Genomic DNA, 17,158 nt, shown 5'->3' with positions numbered 1-17,158 from the left:
CTTCCCTGCCACACCAACCCCCATCTCCTGAAGTAAACCCACACCATCACACAACCCTCAAATAAATACCTGTAAAACATCACCCTGCCAACCCTCCCCACCACTTCTCCCCATCCCCTCGAGCCCCATTCCCCAATAAAACCTTCCCTACTCGCCATCGCCTCCCCTCAAACTCCCTCTTCACCCCTTCTCCTGCTGCTCCACCACCCTTTGCTCCCACCAGTGCCCTTCTGCTGCCGTCAACACCCAAGTCCGTCTGCCCAATAGATCAGCCCGTATGCCGCCAGCTGCTGGTTGCCCCAAACCCCCTCTTCCTTCTGTTGCTCTAGTCCCTTATGGTTCACCCAGGAACCACCCCCACACTGCCCCTCACCCCCTTTGCCCTGGCATCAGCATCCCATATTTATTATGGAGTGTTTTGCAGGGCTGGTGAACCGTTTCCCCTTCCACTCCCCAACCCTTGTAGTCATGGATGGTCAGATAGCGAGCCCTTCCTCCCCCCACCCCCATTCAAAGGAGCCTGCCACAGCAAATCTGCAAGCAGCAAGAGCCAACAGGCTGGAGTGGGGAGCCCTTCAACTCCTTGTCCTGTGAGTGGGGTCCTCGTCTTCTATAATAGGCTTTGGAATTTCTTGGACTCCATAAGTCTTCATGGTTGAATTAAGATCATTGGTCTTTCTTGTTACATGGATTCTAGAAGGTCTCTGATCACTGCCTTAATGAGGTGAGGGTCTGTCCAAGACTGTGGCTGGGTTATAATGTCTTCCATCTTGATATCTAGGCTGCAGATCATATCCAGGTTATGAATGGCTGTGAGGGTTGTTGAAGCAGAGATGACCTGTGACAGTCTGAGTGTGAGTTAGTGAGGAGATGAGTTTTGGGATTTTTGCATCTGCAGCCTTGCCAATATGAGTATTGAAATCTTCCAGGATGACAAATTAGGGGTATTTCACTGCCATTGCCAACAAGGAATCATTGAGCTCCATTATCAGTCCTTTTATCTGTGGTGATATTTAAATAAGCATAAAATCTACCTTGGCTTTGGCTCTGGTTTCTATTGGCAAATGAATTCATATGAAGTTTTTACCTGAGGCACCTGACTTGCATTTGATGTTCAAAAGAATATCTAAGTGGGTAACATGATGTATTTTACTGTGTTACCAATTAGCTAGGACATCTTTCCCAGTGAAGATCAAGGCTCACTCCACCAGAGCTCCAGCAACATCCTCTGCCTACTTCAGAAATATGCTAAGTTTCTGAGATCGGCATGGCGGCAATATGGAGTAATCCACTGACTTTTGTCGATCATTATGCATTAGGCTTAGCTGCCAGGCAAGTTTGAAAGAACAGTGCTATAATCCCCGTTTGCCTGCTGCAGCTGATGTTCCTCATTCCACCACCCAGAAGAGGCACTGCTTGCCAGTTGCCTACAGTGGGATCAGCAATGACATATACTCGAAGAATGAACAGTTCCTAACCCTACAATAACTCTGGTTCTTTGAAGAGGTGTCGTAAGTGCAGATCCCATGATTGGCTCTCCATTCCCACTCCTCTGCAAACACAGGCTGTGAGTTGTGGGGAAACTGAGCAGAGGTCCCTGGGTGCTCTGACCTTTATGCCCTCGTACAGGAGCACGAGGAAGCACAGGGTGCATGCACAGCCCCAGCAGACGCAGATCTTGCTTCATGTGCATTTACAGTTGGATCCACCCTGACATCATCTCGAAGAGCCACAGTTCGGGTAGGGTAAGAAATGGTTCATTTTAAATAAACCTACTTTAAAATGCCCAAATGCCTTTGATAGGAAGTTTTTCTATTTCGTTTTTGATGTTTGTATAGCTGAGAAAGTTGACTATCCATTAACATCAGGCTATTGTTCCAGCTGGTCTGAATGTTAACCAGATAACAGTAATCCTTTTTCCCCCCCCAACAGAGAGATTACAGAAGTACGTGAAATTACAAGAAAACCAGTTGCTCGTAATTCACTAGAAAGTGCAGAATATGTTAAGGTCATTACAAGCTTACTGAATGCAAAAGACTTTCGGGACAGAATTAATGGAATTAAACAACTGTTATCAGACACGGAGAACAATCAAGACCTCGTTGTTGCGAACATTGTGAAGGTAACTGTATATAAAAACATCCTCTTTCAAAGGCCCATTAAGCTTCATCCTGATTCTCTGTAGGAAAAGCCTTGATAATAAGAATGTACTGCTTCAGAGATTCTCACTACTAAAAACATTGGTCTGGTCTTTTATTATGAAAATCTGACAAACAGGAGAGTCCCAGAGCAAGTGGGGAGTAGGTCAGGCCTTGCTAACGAGGAGATGGCGAGGTCCAAAAATAGTTGGAAACAGATGGAAAAGAGAGAGGCTTAGAGCTATGTCTTAGGTAGAGGTTGAAAAAGAAGGGATTGGAAAGACTGGGGAAGGCCAAAGACCTGATTGCAGAATTAATCCTGGAGTATTTTTTCCAATTATTACAGTTTTATTCTTATCTTAATTCCATGTTAAATCTTTGTGTGAGTTAAACAAAAATCTATTGCCCAGTTTGGATTTTCTCTTGTTTTCTTTTTATTACAATTCTACCACCACTGTGTGAGCCTTTTACCAAATCTTATTTTAGGAAGCCATAGACTGCATCAGTCTAAAGAACTCCTGAGCAGCTTAATCAATCTTTGCAGTGGCTTGCTTATTTCGGTTGTGGTAGTTTGGATCGGGGCATAATTGTGCTAGGCATTGTGTAAAAGAAGACATGATACCTGCCTGAAGATCTTAACTCTAAAAAGTAAGGAAAACATAAAAGGTAAAAGAGAGACATACAATCAAAATTAGTACCCCAAAAACCCTGTGTTGTGTGTGAATTAAGGTTGCTCTGTACAGAGCATAATTTATACAAAATGCAAAAAGCAAGGAAATGAAAAGTTAATGCATCTGATATGCCACACCATTTATTACATCCCCCCAAAGACGCCCACCTCATCACTAGAACAATCACCAAACAAGACACCACTCCACAACCTTAACCTGTCTCAGTAAAGATGTCAGCCATCCACCACCCCTTTCCCCCAGATTCCTCCACATCAGCAACTGCCAGACTTCCCTCAGCTTTCCTCTGTACTATCTGTTCAGCATAGTTCTGGAAAGTCTCACTCACTCTTGTTTGGGGACTTAAAAGAGAAGAGGTCTATTTCTATTTTTTTCCAAGAGTTAATTTGTTAGTATCAATGCGGTAGCTGCATCCAGTCTACTTTCTCAGGAATGCCATTTTTTAGGGGGAAAATAGCAGCCTAGAATAGATTAGGTTAAAACCCTAGCAGAATCCCTTTACTTTTAATGGAGTCCTGCATGGATCAGTTCTTGGCCCAATGCTATTCAGTATCCTGATCAGTGATCTAGAAGAAAATACAGAACCATTGCTGGTAAAATTTGCAAATGACATAAAAATGGTTAGAATGGTAAATAATGATGGGGTTAGGTCAGTTATACAGATCATTCTGGATTGCTTGGTAAGGTGGGTTCTTGTTGGAATTTATCATTATAGATATTAGTGTCTGGTGGTACCCTATATTACTATCTGAACCATAAATTCCTCTGTTAAATCCAAAGTCTGAATGATATTTATACAATTGTTCTAAACACATCTAATAGCCTAAATAGTAGGCAACTACTGCATTCAAACTGTAACAAAACATTTATAACATTTGATCAAAATACCTACAAAAGAGCTAAGCCATGGCCAGCTTCAACTTGGTCAAGTATTAGCAGTGAACCCTTCAAGAGCTTATCCTTTTATAGCCATTAACAAATAAGTGAGGTCACTGCTAACGGCTAACTAGCTAAAACCCAGGTTTTGGTGGTTTGGGGTCATTGCTGGTTCAACTCACACAGTCTTTCCTTATTATTAACTATTCCTGATAATCTGGGCCTCTTCTTCCTTCTATCTTATCAGTTAACTCTCAGGTCCTATTTTTCAATTAAGCTGCGTACTTTCAAGGCTTTCCCACAACTGCACTTTACATGACCTACATAAACACGTTTGTTTTTTTTTTAAACTAATTTAACCCTTTGTTACTTAAACTACAAAGCACATATTTTTCTTCATTCCCACAGTTCATTTGTACAGTATGCATTTGTACAATATGGATTTTAATACAGCTAGTTGTAAGAATGTAAAGCATCTAGGAACAAAGAATGGGGACTGTATCTTGGAATGCAGTGACTCTGAAAAGGACTTGGGGGGTCAAGGTAGAAAACCAGTTGAACATGAGTTTTCTTTATAACTCCCTACCAAGCTGACCAGCATGACCTTTATCATAGCAGGACCTTTCCCAAGGAAGAATAAGCAGTGCAGATTGTTACTGTGATGCTTGTATTTCTTGTATTTCCTGTGCATACACAGGTAAACTAGTTGCATTCATTCACATAAGGCAATTAGCCATTCAAACTAACAAGACAGATCACAAGTGGTTTACTATGTGGAATTACAGGTTTCAAGGAGAGATTAGGACAATAATATTACTATACCACAAGTTCCATCTAAATGCTAATATCCCCTTCTGATCTTGGAGTCAATAGAATACAGTAATGAAGCATTATAAGTAGGGCTGTCAATTAATCGCAGTTAACTCGCGCGATTAACTCAAAAAATTAATCGTAATTAATCACAGTTTTAATCGCACTGTTAAACAATAGAATACCAATTGAAATTTATTAAATATTTTTGGATGTTTTTCTACATTTTCAAATATGTTGATTTCAATTACAACATAGACTACAAAGTGTACAGTGCTCACTTTATATTTTTATTACAAATATTTGCACTGTAAAAAGATAAACAAAAGAAATAGTATTTTTCAGTTCACCTCATACAATACCATAATGCAATCTCTTTATCTTGAAAGTACAACTTACAAATGTAGATTTTTTTTCTTATGTAACTGCACTCAAAACCAAAACAATGTAAAACTTTAGAGCCTACAAGTCCAGTCAGTCCTACTTCTTGTTCAGCCAATCACTAAGACAAATACATTTGTTTACATTTATGGGAGATAGTGCTGCCAGCTTCTTATTTACAGTGTCACCTGAAAGTGAGAACAGGCGTTCGCATGGCACTTTTGTAGCCAGCATTGCAAGATATTTACGTGCCAGATATGCTAAATATTCGTATGCCCCTTCATGCTTCGGCCACCATTCCAGAGGACATGCTTCCATGCTGATGATGCTTGTTAAAAAAAATGTGTTCATTAAATTTGTGACTGAATTCCTTGGGAGAGAATTGTATGTCTCCTGCTCTGTTTTACCCACTTTCAGCCTATATTTCATGTTATAGCAGTCTTGGATGGTGACCCAGCACATGGTGCTCATTTTAAGAACACTTTCACTGCAGATTTCACAAAACACAAACAAGGTACCAATGTGAGATTTCTAAAGATAGCTACAGCACTCGACCCAAGGTTAAGAATCTGAAGTGCCTTCCAAAATCTGAGAGGGATGAGGTGTGGAGCATACTTTCAGAAGTCTTAAAAGAGCAGCACTTTGATGCGGAAACTACAGAACCCGAACCACCAAAAAAGAAAATCAGCCTTCTGCTGGTGGCATCTGACTCAGATGATGAAAGTGAACATGCATCGGTCTGCACTGCTTTGGATAGTTATCGAGCAGAACCCCTCATTAGCATGGACACGTCCTCTAGAATGATGGCTGAAGCATGAAGGGACATATGAATCTTTAACGCATCTGGCACGTAAATATCTTGTAACGCCTGTCTCTTTCAGGTGACATTGTAAACAAGAAGCAGGCAGCATTATCTCCTGAAAATGTAAACAAACTTGTTTGTCTGAGTGACTGACTGAACAAGAAGTATGACTGAGTGAACTAGTAGGCTCTAAAGTTTTACATTGTTTTATTTTTGAATGTAGGTTTTTTTTTGTACATAATTCTACATTTGTACATTCAACTTTCATCATAAAGAGATTGTATTACAGTACTGGTATGGGGTGAATTGAAAAATAATTTATTAGCCTCTAAGGTGCCACAACTACTCCTGTTTTTTTTTTTTTTTTTTTGAAAAATACTGTTTATTTTTTTTTCATAGCACAAATATTTGTAATAAAAAATAAATATAAAGTGAGCACTGTACACTTTGTGTTCTGTGTTGTAATTGAAATTAATATATTTGAAAATGTAGAAAACATCCAAAAATATTTAAATAAATGGTATTCTATTGTTTAACAGTGCGATTAATCACAATTAATTTTTGTAATCGCTTGACAGCCCTAATTATAAGACAGGAACAGGATTGAGCATCTACAGCTAATTAGATCACATTGTTAAGCTTCTAACAAGATACAGGTAAACACAGACACATACATTTAGCATCTACCCTTGATTTCTATTACTACAAATAAATGGGTTAACAATTCTGGTCTAGCACATCTCTTTGAAATCCACATACAAGTAGACTGTCTTGATTACATTTCAGTGCCTCTTGTTAAGTTGTTATGGGTCACCCACAGGTTGGCTGTTCTGTCAGTGTCACAGAGATGCTTTAGCTCAAACAAAAATTGTGGGTTTGATACAGAAATTACTAAGTGAGGTTCTGTGTATGGCCTGTGTTATACAGGAGGTCTGACTAGAACAGTGGCTCTCAACCTTTCCAGACTACTGTACACCTTTCAGGAGTCTGATTTGTCTTGTGTACCCGCAAGTTTCACTTAAAAACCACTTGCTTACAAAATCAGCCATAACGATACAAATGCGTCACAGCACACATTACTGAAAAATTGCGTGCTTTCTCATTTTTACCATATAATTATAAAATAAATCAATTGGAATATAAATATTGTACTTACATTTCAGTGTACGGTATATAAAGCAGTATAAACAAGTCAGTGTCTGTATGAAATTTTAGTTTGTATTGACTTCGCTAGGGCTTTTTATGTAGCCTGTTGTAAAATTAAGCAAATATCTAGATGAGGAAGCCCTTGGTGTACTCCGAGGGGTACACATATCCCTTGTTGAGAACCACTGGACTAGATGATCATAATAGTCTCTTCTGGCCTTAAAAGTCTATAAATAGAAATAGTTATTGTTTCTGTTTTTGTCTTTGCTTCAGGAAGGCAAAAACCCCTTTGGCGTACTTATCCTTTATCATTTGTGTTGTGGTAGCACATAGGGGTTGAAATCATAGATCAAGGCCCCATGGTGTTAACACTGCACAGACATGTCTCTGAAATGCTATGGGAGGGGGATGCTCTGTTCTTCTCATGCAAAATCTAAGGATTCAGTCTATTTCAATGGGTAGCCTTGTTTAAAAACAACAGTAGCACAGAAAATACGGCTATCAGATCAAAAGTTACAGAAGGCTAGTTTAACCTTATTGTGTTGTCTGGGAATGACTAGAATACATATGAAATGAGATAAAATTGAACTATATACAGTATAAAAATATCAAACTCCATTTTACCTTGGTAAAAAGGATAAAATCCCAGATGACTGCACATCAAAGTTTTGTTTGGGTAAAATGTACCACTCAAATTACTCATATAATGTGTGAGAAAACATGAAACTTCTCTAACTCCTGTGATATTTGTACGCTTTTTTCAGATCTTTGACGCTTTCAAGTCTCGCTTACATGACTCCAACAGCAAAGTAAATCAGGTAGCTCTAGAGACAATGTACAAGATGATTCCTTTGCTGAAAGATAACTTATCACCTGTTATCAACATGTTGATTCCAGCCATGGTAGACAACAACCTGAACTCCAAGAATCCAGGGATCTATGCTGCTGCCACAAATGTTATTCAAGCTCTTTGTCAACATTTAGGTAATTAACTGTTGAAGTAGCCAGTCTTTATAAAACTGTTCCTACCAAGCCATTGTATGTGTGTGGTGGGTAGGAGGTTTGAGGCCTTGGCTACACTTGCGAGTTACAGTGCAATAAAGCCACCCAGAGCGCTGTACCTCACCCCCCATCCACACTGGCAAGGCACGTACAGCGCTGTGTCTCCGCGGCTACAGCGCTGCTGGTACTCCACCTCCGAGAGGATTAACAACTGTTGCGCATTGGCTGAGACGCTCCAGCTCCAGTGTAAACGGGGAATATCGTTATTACACACTGATTGACCTCCGGAAACTCCCCATAATCCTTTTAACTGAAGCGTCCTCTCTTGTTTTGTTGTGAACTCCGGACGCGGAAGTGCCATTTCAAAGCTTAGTTTCGGGGGGGGGCTGCTTATCAAAAAAACCAAACACAGCTGCTGTTTGCTTTGAATGAGTGAGAGGCAGGCAGGGGGGCTCCGTTTGGAGTGCTGACAGCTAATGTTTGCTTGGGGGAGGGGGGGGGGGATGTTCTGTTTCTGAAAGCTGCTGCTTATCTCATCTATGAGGATAAGCCGCTGCTTATCTCATCTATCTATGCCGTTTGCTTTCAGTGAGTGAGAGAGAGGCGGGGGAGGGAGCGGGGCCTGTACATACAGGACAGCAAGCGGACGCATTCTCAGCACCCCAAAAACCCATGCTCTCTCTCCCCCCACACTCCCTGTCACACTCCACCCCCCCCCATTTGAAAAGCACATTGCAGCCACTTGAATGCTGGGATAGCTGCCCATAATGCACTGCTCCCAAGGCAGCTGCAAATGTGGACACCACAGTGCGCTGGCAGCTGTCAGTGTGGACAGACTGCAGCGCTTTCCCTACTCAGCGGTACGAAGGTGGGTTTAACTCTCAGCGCTGTACATCTGTAAGTGTAGCCAAGGCCTGAGTATATTGATACGCTAAGCATAGATTGACTTTGGTGACTGTTAGGAAGTGTGAAAAAACAGAGGCTATCCATTACCTTTTTCACTTTGCACACTCACATCACTTAGGCTGTTTGCCCTGATCAATCCTACACAGCACATAAAATGATGCAACAGTGTTGCTGTAAGTCAATTTATATAAGTCAGGAAGGGCCCAGTCCTGCAAATTGAGTAACACCTGCTGAGATGGCTGAGTGCCCCTAACTGTAATGGCTTTTATAGCATTTAAAAGTGTTAAGCAACTTTGAGGACTAGGCCAATGGGCAGTAATGTAGATGTTCGTGGCCTTAGCTGCCATGTACATTTCTAACTCTGCAGTAATGTAGTAGTTAGTCCTTACAAGAAATCAGTTCTCTTGTAGCTATTCATAAAAATTCACAAGTTAAAATAATTCTTTGATCTTCAGTGAAAAAAGAAACTTTCTACCTTAAGTCACTTTGGTTCAGCAGTTTTATTTTAATAAATTCTGAACTGAAGATTTTATTTTATAAAGTCGTTTTAACTTGCCTACGTACTTTACTGTTGTATAAATGTGATTATTCTGATGGTTTTTAACATTTTTTATTCTTTGAATTTAGATAATTACTTGCTTCTCCAACCATTCTGCACAAAGGCCCAGTTTTTGAATGGAAAAGCAAAACAAGACATGACTGAAAAGCTTGCTGGTAAAGTTACATATTGCTTTGCAAATTCACTTTTACTTGTATTCCTTTTTCATTCGCCAAACTCACTTCTTGATGCAAGTGGTTATGTTTGTCACAACAACAAGAGTATCGCATTTGGCACAAATGCCCTGCAGCCACAGAAATCATGCGCATGGCCCATGCAGTGATTCTCATGCCGCATGTTCTCTGTCAGAAGAAATAGTATTTTTAAGCCAAAGGAGCAGACACATTAGTTGGTCAGATACTCCTGCAAAGGGGACCATATAATAACCTAAACGGTAGAGTGGTAGCCGTGTTAGTCTGTATTAGCAAAAACAACGAAGAGTACTTGTGGCACCTTGGAGACTAACAAATTTATTAGGGCATAAGCTTCCGTGGGCTAAAACCCACTTCATCAGATGCATGCAGTGGAAAATACAGTAGGAAGATATATATACATAGTACATGAAAAGATGAGGGTTGCCTTACCAATTCTAATGAGACAATTCCATTAAAGTGGGCTATTATCAACATGAGGAAAAATCACTTTTGTAGTGGTAATCAGGGTGGCCCATTTCAAATAGTTGACAAGAAGGTGTGAAAAACAGCAGGGGGACGTTAGCATGGGAAAATTAGTTTTTTAGTTTTCGTAATGACCCATCCACTCCCAGTCTTTATTCAGGCCTAATTTGATGGTGTCCAGTTAGCAAATTAATTCCAGTTCCGCAGTTTCTTGCTGGAGTCTGTTTTTGAAGTTTTTTTGGTGAAGAATTGCCACTTTTAAGTCTGTTATTGAGTGTCCAGGGAGCTTGAAGTGTTCTCCGACTGGTTTTTGTAATTCTAGAATTATTAACACATTCAAAAACCAGTCGGAGAACACTTCAAGCTCCCTGGACACTCAATAACAGACTTAAAAGTGGCAATTCTTCACCAAAAAAACTTCAAAAACAGACTCCAGCAAGAAACTGCAGAATGTAAGGCACTGGGTTGCGGCGGCTCTGGTCAGAACCACGGGCTGGTAAAAGTCCTGTCAGTGGTGCTGCCCGGCTAAGACAGGCTAGTCCCTACCTGTTCTGACACCACGCTGTGCCCTGGAAGCAGCCAGCAGCAGGTCTGGCTCCTAGGCAGGGAGGCCACGGGACTCTGTGCACTACCTATGCCCCAAGCATTGGCTCTGCACTCCCATTGGCTGGGAAGAACTACAATTAATGCTCAGGGTGAGTAACTCTCCTTCCTCTCTTGTATCAGGTTTGCAACAGTCTTCTACCCCTTAGCTGCAGAGGGTCTCCACAGTCCTTTCACTAGGGTATGGGAAGAGTCCTTCCACCCCTCATGGCTAGCCCTCTTACCAGCTTCCGACCATAGTCCTTTGTAGACTTATTCCTGAGGCCCCTGTCAGGAGAAAACTGCAGCCATGGCTGTTCCTCTTTAGATTTGCCTGCAGAGAGACTGTTCTGTCTTCCAAGTCTTTCTCCCATTGACACAGTGGTTTGGCTTTTATATCTTACTAGTTTTCACAGCAGGCCTTGCTCTCAGCCTGTTATTGCACGGTCCTTGAAGACGAAAGATATCACACTGCCTCACGCTACAGGAGACCCAGGCCCAGTAACAGGCAAAGTGGGCTGCATTTCCTCTGAAAGGGGTCAGCACACTCTGTTACTGGATCTTAATCTAGTAGCATATTATTTTTTTAAAAAGAAGGTATTAGATCGATGCCCTGGACATGATGATTTAGACAGAATAGACTTGTAAGTGTACCTCACCCTGGAAACAGTTGTCTTGTGTATGGCTGGATTCACATCTAGATCTTCTCACTAACATTATTAAAATATTGTTAGGAAGATAAATGACAATGGCAGCGATAACAGCAACACCCAAGCCAATTGTTACCTAACTAAGATTCATTAATTATGCTCTCCATAATGACCAGATTTTCAACTTGGCCGAAAATCAGATTTAAAAGTTGCCCCCTCAGTGTTCATATACCAGTTGGGCAGATAATGTCTCTTGTAGCTTCATTGTGGTCCCACATCACGTTTAATAGTTTAGGAGTATAGTTTCAAATTCATTGTCTGTACGTTTTCTATCACCTATAACAAAACACCTAAAGCTTGTACTACAGTTTGAGATTATATTCTTTAATACGAAATGAGAGGGGGGAGATGGGTGTTGCATAAGTATAATCATGAATATCTGGCTGAATTATCTTTTGTTATCAGTACTCTAAAGGAGGTGGGAGATCATTAGACTAATCCAGTGGTTCTCAAACTGTGGGTCAGGATCCCATTTCAATGGGGTCGCCAGGGCTGGCCTCAGGCTTGCTAGGGCTTGAGGCTGAAGCCAAGGTCTGAGCCCCACTACCCTGGCTGGAAACCAAAGCCTGAGCCCCACTGCTTGGGATCAAAGCTGAAGTCCAAGGACTTCTGCCCTGAATGATGGGGCTCAGACTTTTCATAGAATCGTAGAATATCAGGGTTGGAAGGGACCTCAGGAGGTCATCTAGTCCAACCCCCTGCTCAAAGCAGGACCAATCCCCAACTAAATCATCCCAGCCAGGGCTTTGTCAAGCCTGATCTTAAAGACTTCTAAGGAAGGAGATTCCACCACCTCCCTAGGTAACGCATTCCAGTGTTTCACCACCCTCCTAGTGAAAAAGTTTTTCCTAATATCCAACCTAAACCTCCCCCACTGCAACTTGAGACCATTACTCCTTGTTCTGTCATCTGCTACCACTGAGAACAGTCTAGATCCATCCTCTTTGGAACCCCCTTTCAGGTAGTTGAAAGCGGCTATCAAATCCCCCTCACTCTTCTCTTCCGCGGACTAAACAATCGCAGTTCCCTCAGCCTCTCCTCATAAGTCATGTGTTCCAGTCCCCTAATCATTTTTGTTGCCCTCCGCTGGACTCGCTCCAATTTGTCCACATCCTTCTTGTAGTGTGGGGCCCAAAACTGGACACAGTACTCTAGATGAGGCCTCACCAATGTCGAATAGAGGGGAACGATCACGTCCCTCGATCTGCTGGCAATGCCCCTACTTATACATCCCAAAATGCCATTGGCCTTCTTGGCAGCAATGGCACACTGTTGACTCATATCCAGCTTCTTGTCCACTGTAACCCCTAGGTCCCTTTCTGCCAAACTGCTGCTTAGCCATTCGGTCCCTAGTCTGTAGCGGTGCATGGGATTCTTCCGTCCTAAGTGCAGAACTCTGCACTTGTCCTTGTTGAACCTCATCAGATTTCTTTTGGCCCAATCCTCTAATTGTCTAGGGCCCTCTATATCCTATCCCTACCCTCCAGCATATCTACCTCTCCTCCCAGTTTAGTGTCATCTGCAAACTTGCTGAGAGTGCAATCCACACCATCCTCCAGGTCATTTATAAAGATATTGAACAAAACCGGCCCGAGGACCAGCCTTTGGGGCACTCCACTTGATACTGGCTGCCAACTAGACATGGAGCCATTGATCACTACCTGTTGAGCCCAGCAATCTAGCCAGCTTTCTGTCCACCTTATAGTCCATTCATCCAGCCCATGCTTCTTTAACTTGCTGGCAAGAATACTGTGGGAGACCATGTCAAAAGCTTTGCTAAAGTGTCTTTGGCTTTGGCCCCGCTGTCCAGGAGGCTGGGCTTGGACTTTGGCCCCCTTGCTAGGGGTGGTGGAGCTCAGGCTTCAGTCCACCCTCCTGGGGTCATATATTAATTTTTGTTGTCAGAACTTTGAGACCCCTGCTATTAGCTTAGATGGTCACAGACGCAACCCCATGCTCTGGGTGTTCCTAGTCTCTGACTGTGAGAAGCTGGAATTGGATGACAGGGGATGGATCACTTGATAGGTATCTGTTTTGTTCATTCCCGCTGAAGTATCTGGCATTGGCCACTGTCAGAAGACAGAATACTGGGCTAGATGGACCTTTGGTCTGACCCAGTATGGCCATTCTTATACATTTTACATATGAAGCTGAATTTCCAGAACATTTGTGTATCAGGTTGTGTGTTTTTTTCCCCGTGAGGGTGGTGGTAGTGATCTAGTAAAATTAATGGCACTGTATAGCTCTCCATTCTGGTGACGAGATGAAAATATGCCTGTAATATTTATGCTTTGAAGTTGTTAAATCTTAAGTAGGGAAATTATTTTATTTATGGGTATTTATCTTATAGGGCTTCTGTACTGCCACAGTGTTTTTAGTTCTATCTGTTATGCCCAAGTGTTGCAGAACGTGTGGAACTCTGTCAGGTTTCTCAGAAGAATGGTGTAAGGGACTGTGGAAGACTCTGTGACCGTCTAGCTAGGGACGAACGCTTTCTCGTGCAGACAGTTACTATTGGTCAGTGTCGGACATGAGGAACCGGTCAAAACCAGTCCTTAACCGGCCTTGACTGCCTTGTGTGGGCCCCTAGCCAGTAGAGGAGCACAATCCCTTAGTAATTATACATGAGCTAATAATGTTAAGTGTATATTAATGCCTGCTATCCACCCCTTCGTGGGACTCCGTCCCAGGCATTGCTCCGGTGCACTGGGCTCTCTGCCTCCGTGACAGCAACGCTTGGAGTCCCTTACCTTCAATAAAGCCAATAATTCGCCACTTTGCTGCGTTTGAGCCTCGCTTTTTTGGAGCACCCCTGCCAGGCCTAGAACAGAACAAGTGGATTAGAGTGACAGCATCACCTTACTCCTCTGTCTTCTAGCCACAAACTGCTCAGAGACCTTCCTCTTGTAAAACATCTGGTGCGATTTATTGATAGTGTTCTCCCCAGCACCCTTACCAACTTCTGCAGATCTGTATTGATAAAAGCATACACTCCTTAGCTCAGTGAGCCAAGACAGGTGGAGAGAAGATATCTTCCCGCTTAGAGATCTCTCTGGGCTCTGACCCTGAAAAACCTGGCAGTCTTTCTCTTTGAGCACTTCCTTCCTATGCCTTTTCTACCTCTTTAGTAATGGGCTAATTAGCTGTTGGGGCTCTCCTGGGACCATCCCAATCTATCAATTAGACCAAACTTTACCACTGAGGTTTACTTGGGAGTGATTTAATCACTGATCCACTGGTCAGCGTGCTGGTACAGCTGCTGTTGTCCAGCACTCTGTCAGTTATCCTAACACACAAACTGCAATACTGATACATAATGATGAGAAAAGGAAGTTATAATAACCCAACCTCAAAATGTATCCTCCTTTTCTAGGTTTATCTGACATTATTTTTTAATGAATGGTTACAATTATTAACTTGTGCTAGATGGATATAACTTTTAAAAAGCCTCTGAGAGGGAGATGATTGTCAAGCGATACTATTTAAATTGGATTCACAGAGGTCATGGTATTTGCAAAGAAAATACAAATAATATACTACAACATGGTAATTACAGTTGTATTGTGTTCTCTTAATTCTTTCAGATCTTGTTATGGAGCTATACCCACGGAAGCCTCATGCTATAGAGCAGAAAGTTTTAGTTGTCCTGTGGCATCTCTTAGGAAACATGACAAACAGTGGCTCGCTACCGGGAGCTGGAGGAAATATTCGGACAGCTACAGCTAAATTATCAAAAGCACTTTTTGCACAAATGGGTCAAAGCCTGTTAATCCAGGCTGCATCTCAGCCACCACACATCAAAAAGAATTTAGAAGAATTTCTTGATATAGCTACCTAAAATAAACGGTGTGTGTGTGTGTAGCCCAGTCAATACATACACTATATGACAGACTTATACCTGTTTACATGAAGACAAGTGAAACAATTCTAAAGTTGCTTTTCACAGTGCCTGCACTTTCATGTAGAAAACTAGAATGGCTGCCTTTATTGACAACCTGTAGAGCACCTCACTGTCCTGACCCAGCACATGTACACCAAATCAGTATAACACTCATGAACTGTCCTCACCAGTGTTGCTTGCAGGCCACATGGAAGTATCTAAGGTCTTTAAAGAGAAGTCAGTCCTGCTCATTTGCACTCTTCTTTAGAAATTACAGCACAGTACCCTGTATGTAATAATAGATATGAAATTTGTAATGAATAATATACTTTTTATTATGTAATCATGTTCTGACATGTTTTCTCACTTAGCCTTACTTACGTAAGTGGAAAAAAATCCTTGAGTGATGTATATGGTACCAAGCACAGGGGTTTGTGTGACATTTGTGAAAAATATGTATTTCTTAAATCAGTCCACTTATGATTGTGCAGTATTAGCTTACTATTGCTCCTGTTACATTGATATAACATCTGTTCGACAGTTGGGCATAATCAGCTGCACAGATGTAAAATTTTAACAGGTTATAATGAAGCATGATGACAAAAAAATTTAGGAAATAATTTTTACAGATTTTGAAATACACATTTGTCTTAAAAAAAAATTTCCAGGTGGTGAATGTAACTTCCGTAGTTTTGTTTAAAAACACTAAATTTAATCTTTATCTGTCAAATATTTATAAAGGTGTTATCTCTCAGCCCAGGTGTGTAATTCTCAACAACATAGTGCCACGTCTTCAATAGCTTTTTTCAGAGTTCTCCGGCTACAGGTACTGTACTCATTTTAAAAAGAAAAAGGAATGTTATAAAAAATAAATGGATTTATTTCTGTAAAAGTGTGACATGGTGTTTCACTCAAAAACTCTCTCCCTTTGTTGGATGCAAAAACAAAATCATTTATGGACAACTAAACATACAACAAAGACTAGTGTTATCTGTAAAGTTCTGGTTTACACTGGGTATTATGAGAGGATGAATGTTACCATGAAGCAAGGTTCTGTTTCATGGGCAGTAGTGCTAAAAGTAAGATGGTTAAAAGTGTAAAACTGTATTTTTCGCCTCAAATTGTGAGCTCAAGGAAACCGTACAAATAGTTCTTTTGTGTCCACTTCAGTTACAGATATAGCTGGAGCTAAATTAAGTGTGGAAAATTAGTTGTAGATATTATTTCTGACAGGATTTTCATTCCCCACCTTTAGCTCCTTAGCACAAGCCTCTCAGCTCTTAATGAATGTTTACTTCCAAGGGGAATGGGAGCAGGGAAGAGTATGAGCCTACTGGCCACACATCATCCGCTGCCACTTGTACATATAGCCACCTGAATGTTCCTTTAACTGCTATTACTATTTGCATTGTAGCAGCTAGGGTCCCCAGTCACCTATGGGGGCTCATTGTTAGGTACTGTACAGAAACAACAAAAATGATGGGGTCTGAATTAGCTGTTACCACTCAAGAGAGAGATCTTGGAGTCATTGTGGACAGTTCTCTGAAAACATACACTCAATGTGCAGCGGCAGTCAAAAAAGCAAACAGAATGTTGGGAATCATTAGGAAAAGGATAAATAAACCAGAGTATCATATTGACTCTTTATAAATCCCTAGTACGCCCACATCTTGAATACTGTGTGCAGATCTGGTTGCCTCATCTCAAAAGATATATTAGAATTGGAAAAAGGTTCAGAAAAGGGCAACAAAAATTATTAGGGATATGGAACAGCTGCCATATGAGGAGAGATTAATAAGACTGGGACTTTTCATCTAGGAAAAGACAACTAAGGGGGAATATGATAGAGGTCTATAAAATCATGACGTGTGGAGAAAGTTAAATAAGGAAGTGTTATTTACTCCTTCTCATAACACAGGAACTAGGGGTCACCAGATGAAATAAATAGGCAGCAGGTCTAAAACAAATGAAAGGAAGTATTTCTTCACACAATGCACAGTCAACTTGTGGAACTCGATGCC

General features: G+C 41.4%; 1 protein-coding gene across 8 annotated transcripts in view; it reads left to right on the top strand.

Moving 5' to 3' along the window:
- The window catches only part of TOGARAM1 (TOG array regulator of axonemal microtubules 1), an 84,709-nt gene extending 68,680 nt beyond the window's left edge, over positions 1 to 16,029 (top strand). For 6 of the 8 annotated variants that reach the window (XM_043549566.1, XM_043549569.1, XM_043549565.1 and 3 more), the window contains 4 exons: positions 1,933 to 2,122; positions 7,607 to 7,826; positions 9,378 to 9,464; positions 14,842 to 16,029. In XM_043549566.1, coding sequence (XP_043405501.1) covers positions 1,933 to 2,122; positions 7,607 to 7,826; positions 9,378 to 9,464; positions 14,842 to 15,095 — 751 coding nt within the window. In that variant the 3' untranslated portion in view covers positions 15,096 to 16,029. Of the gene's footprint in view, positions 1 to 1,932; positions 2,123 to 7,606; positions 7,827 to 9,377; positions 9,465 to 14,841 lie in introns of those variants that run through there. The other 2 variants (XM_043549571.1, XM_043549572.1) reach the window with 2 other exon arrangements.
- Positions 16,030 to 17,158: the final 1,129 nt, after the last annotated feature.

Source organism: Chelonia mydas, chromosome 6, assembly GCF_015237465.2.
Source record: "Chelonia mydas isolate rCheMyd1 chromosome 6, rCheMyd1.pri.v2, whole genome shotgun sequence".
NCBI classification, from domain to species: Eukaryota; Metazoa; Chordata; order Testudines; family Cheloniidae; genus Chelonia; species Chelonia mydas.
The sequence above is the reverse complement of the archived record's forward strand: the minus strand, read 5'-3'. Positions and strand labels throughout refer to the sequence as shown.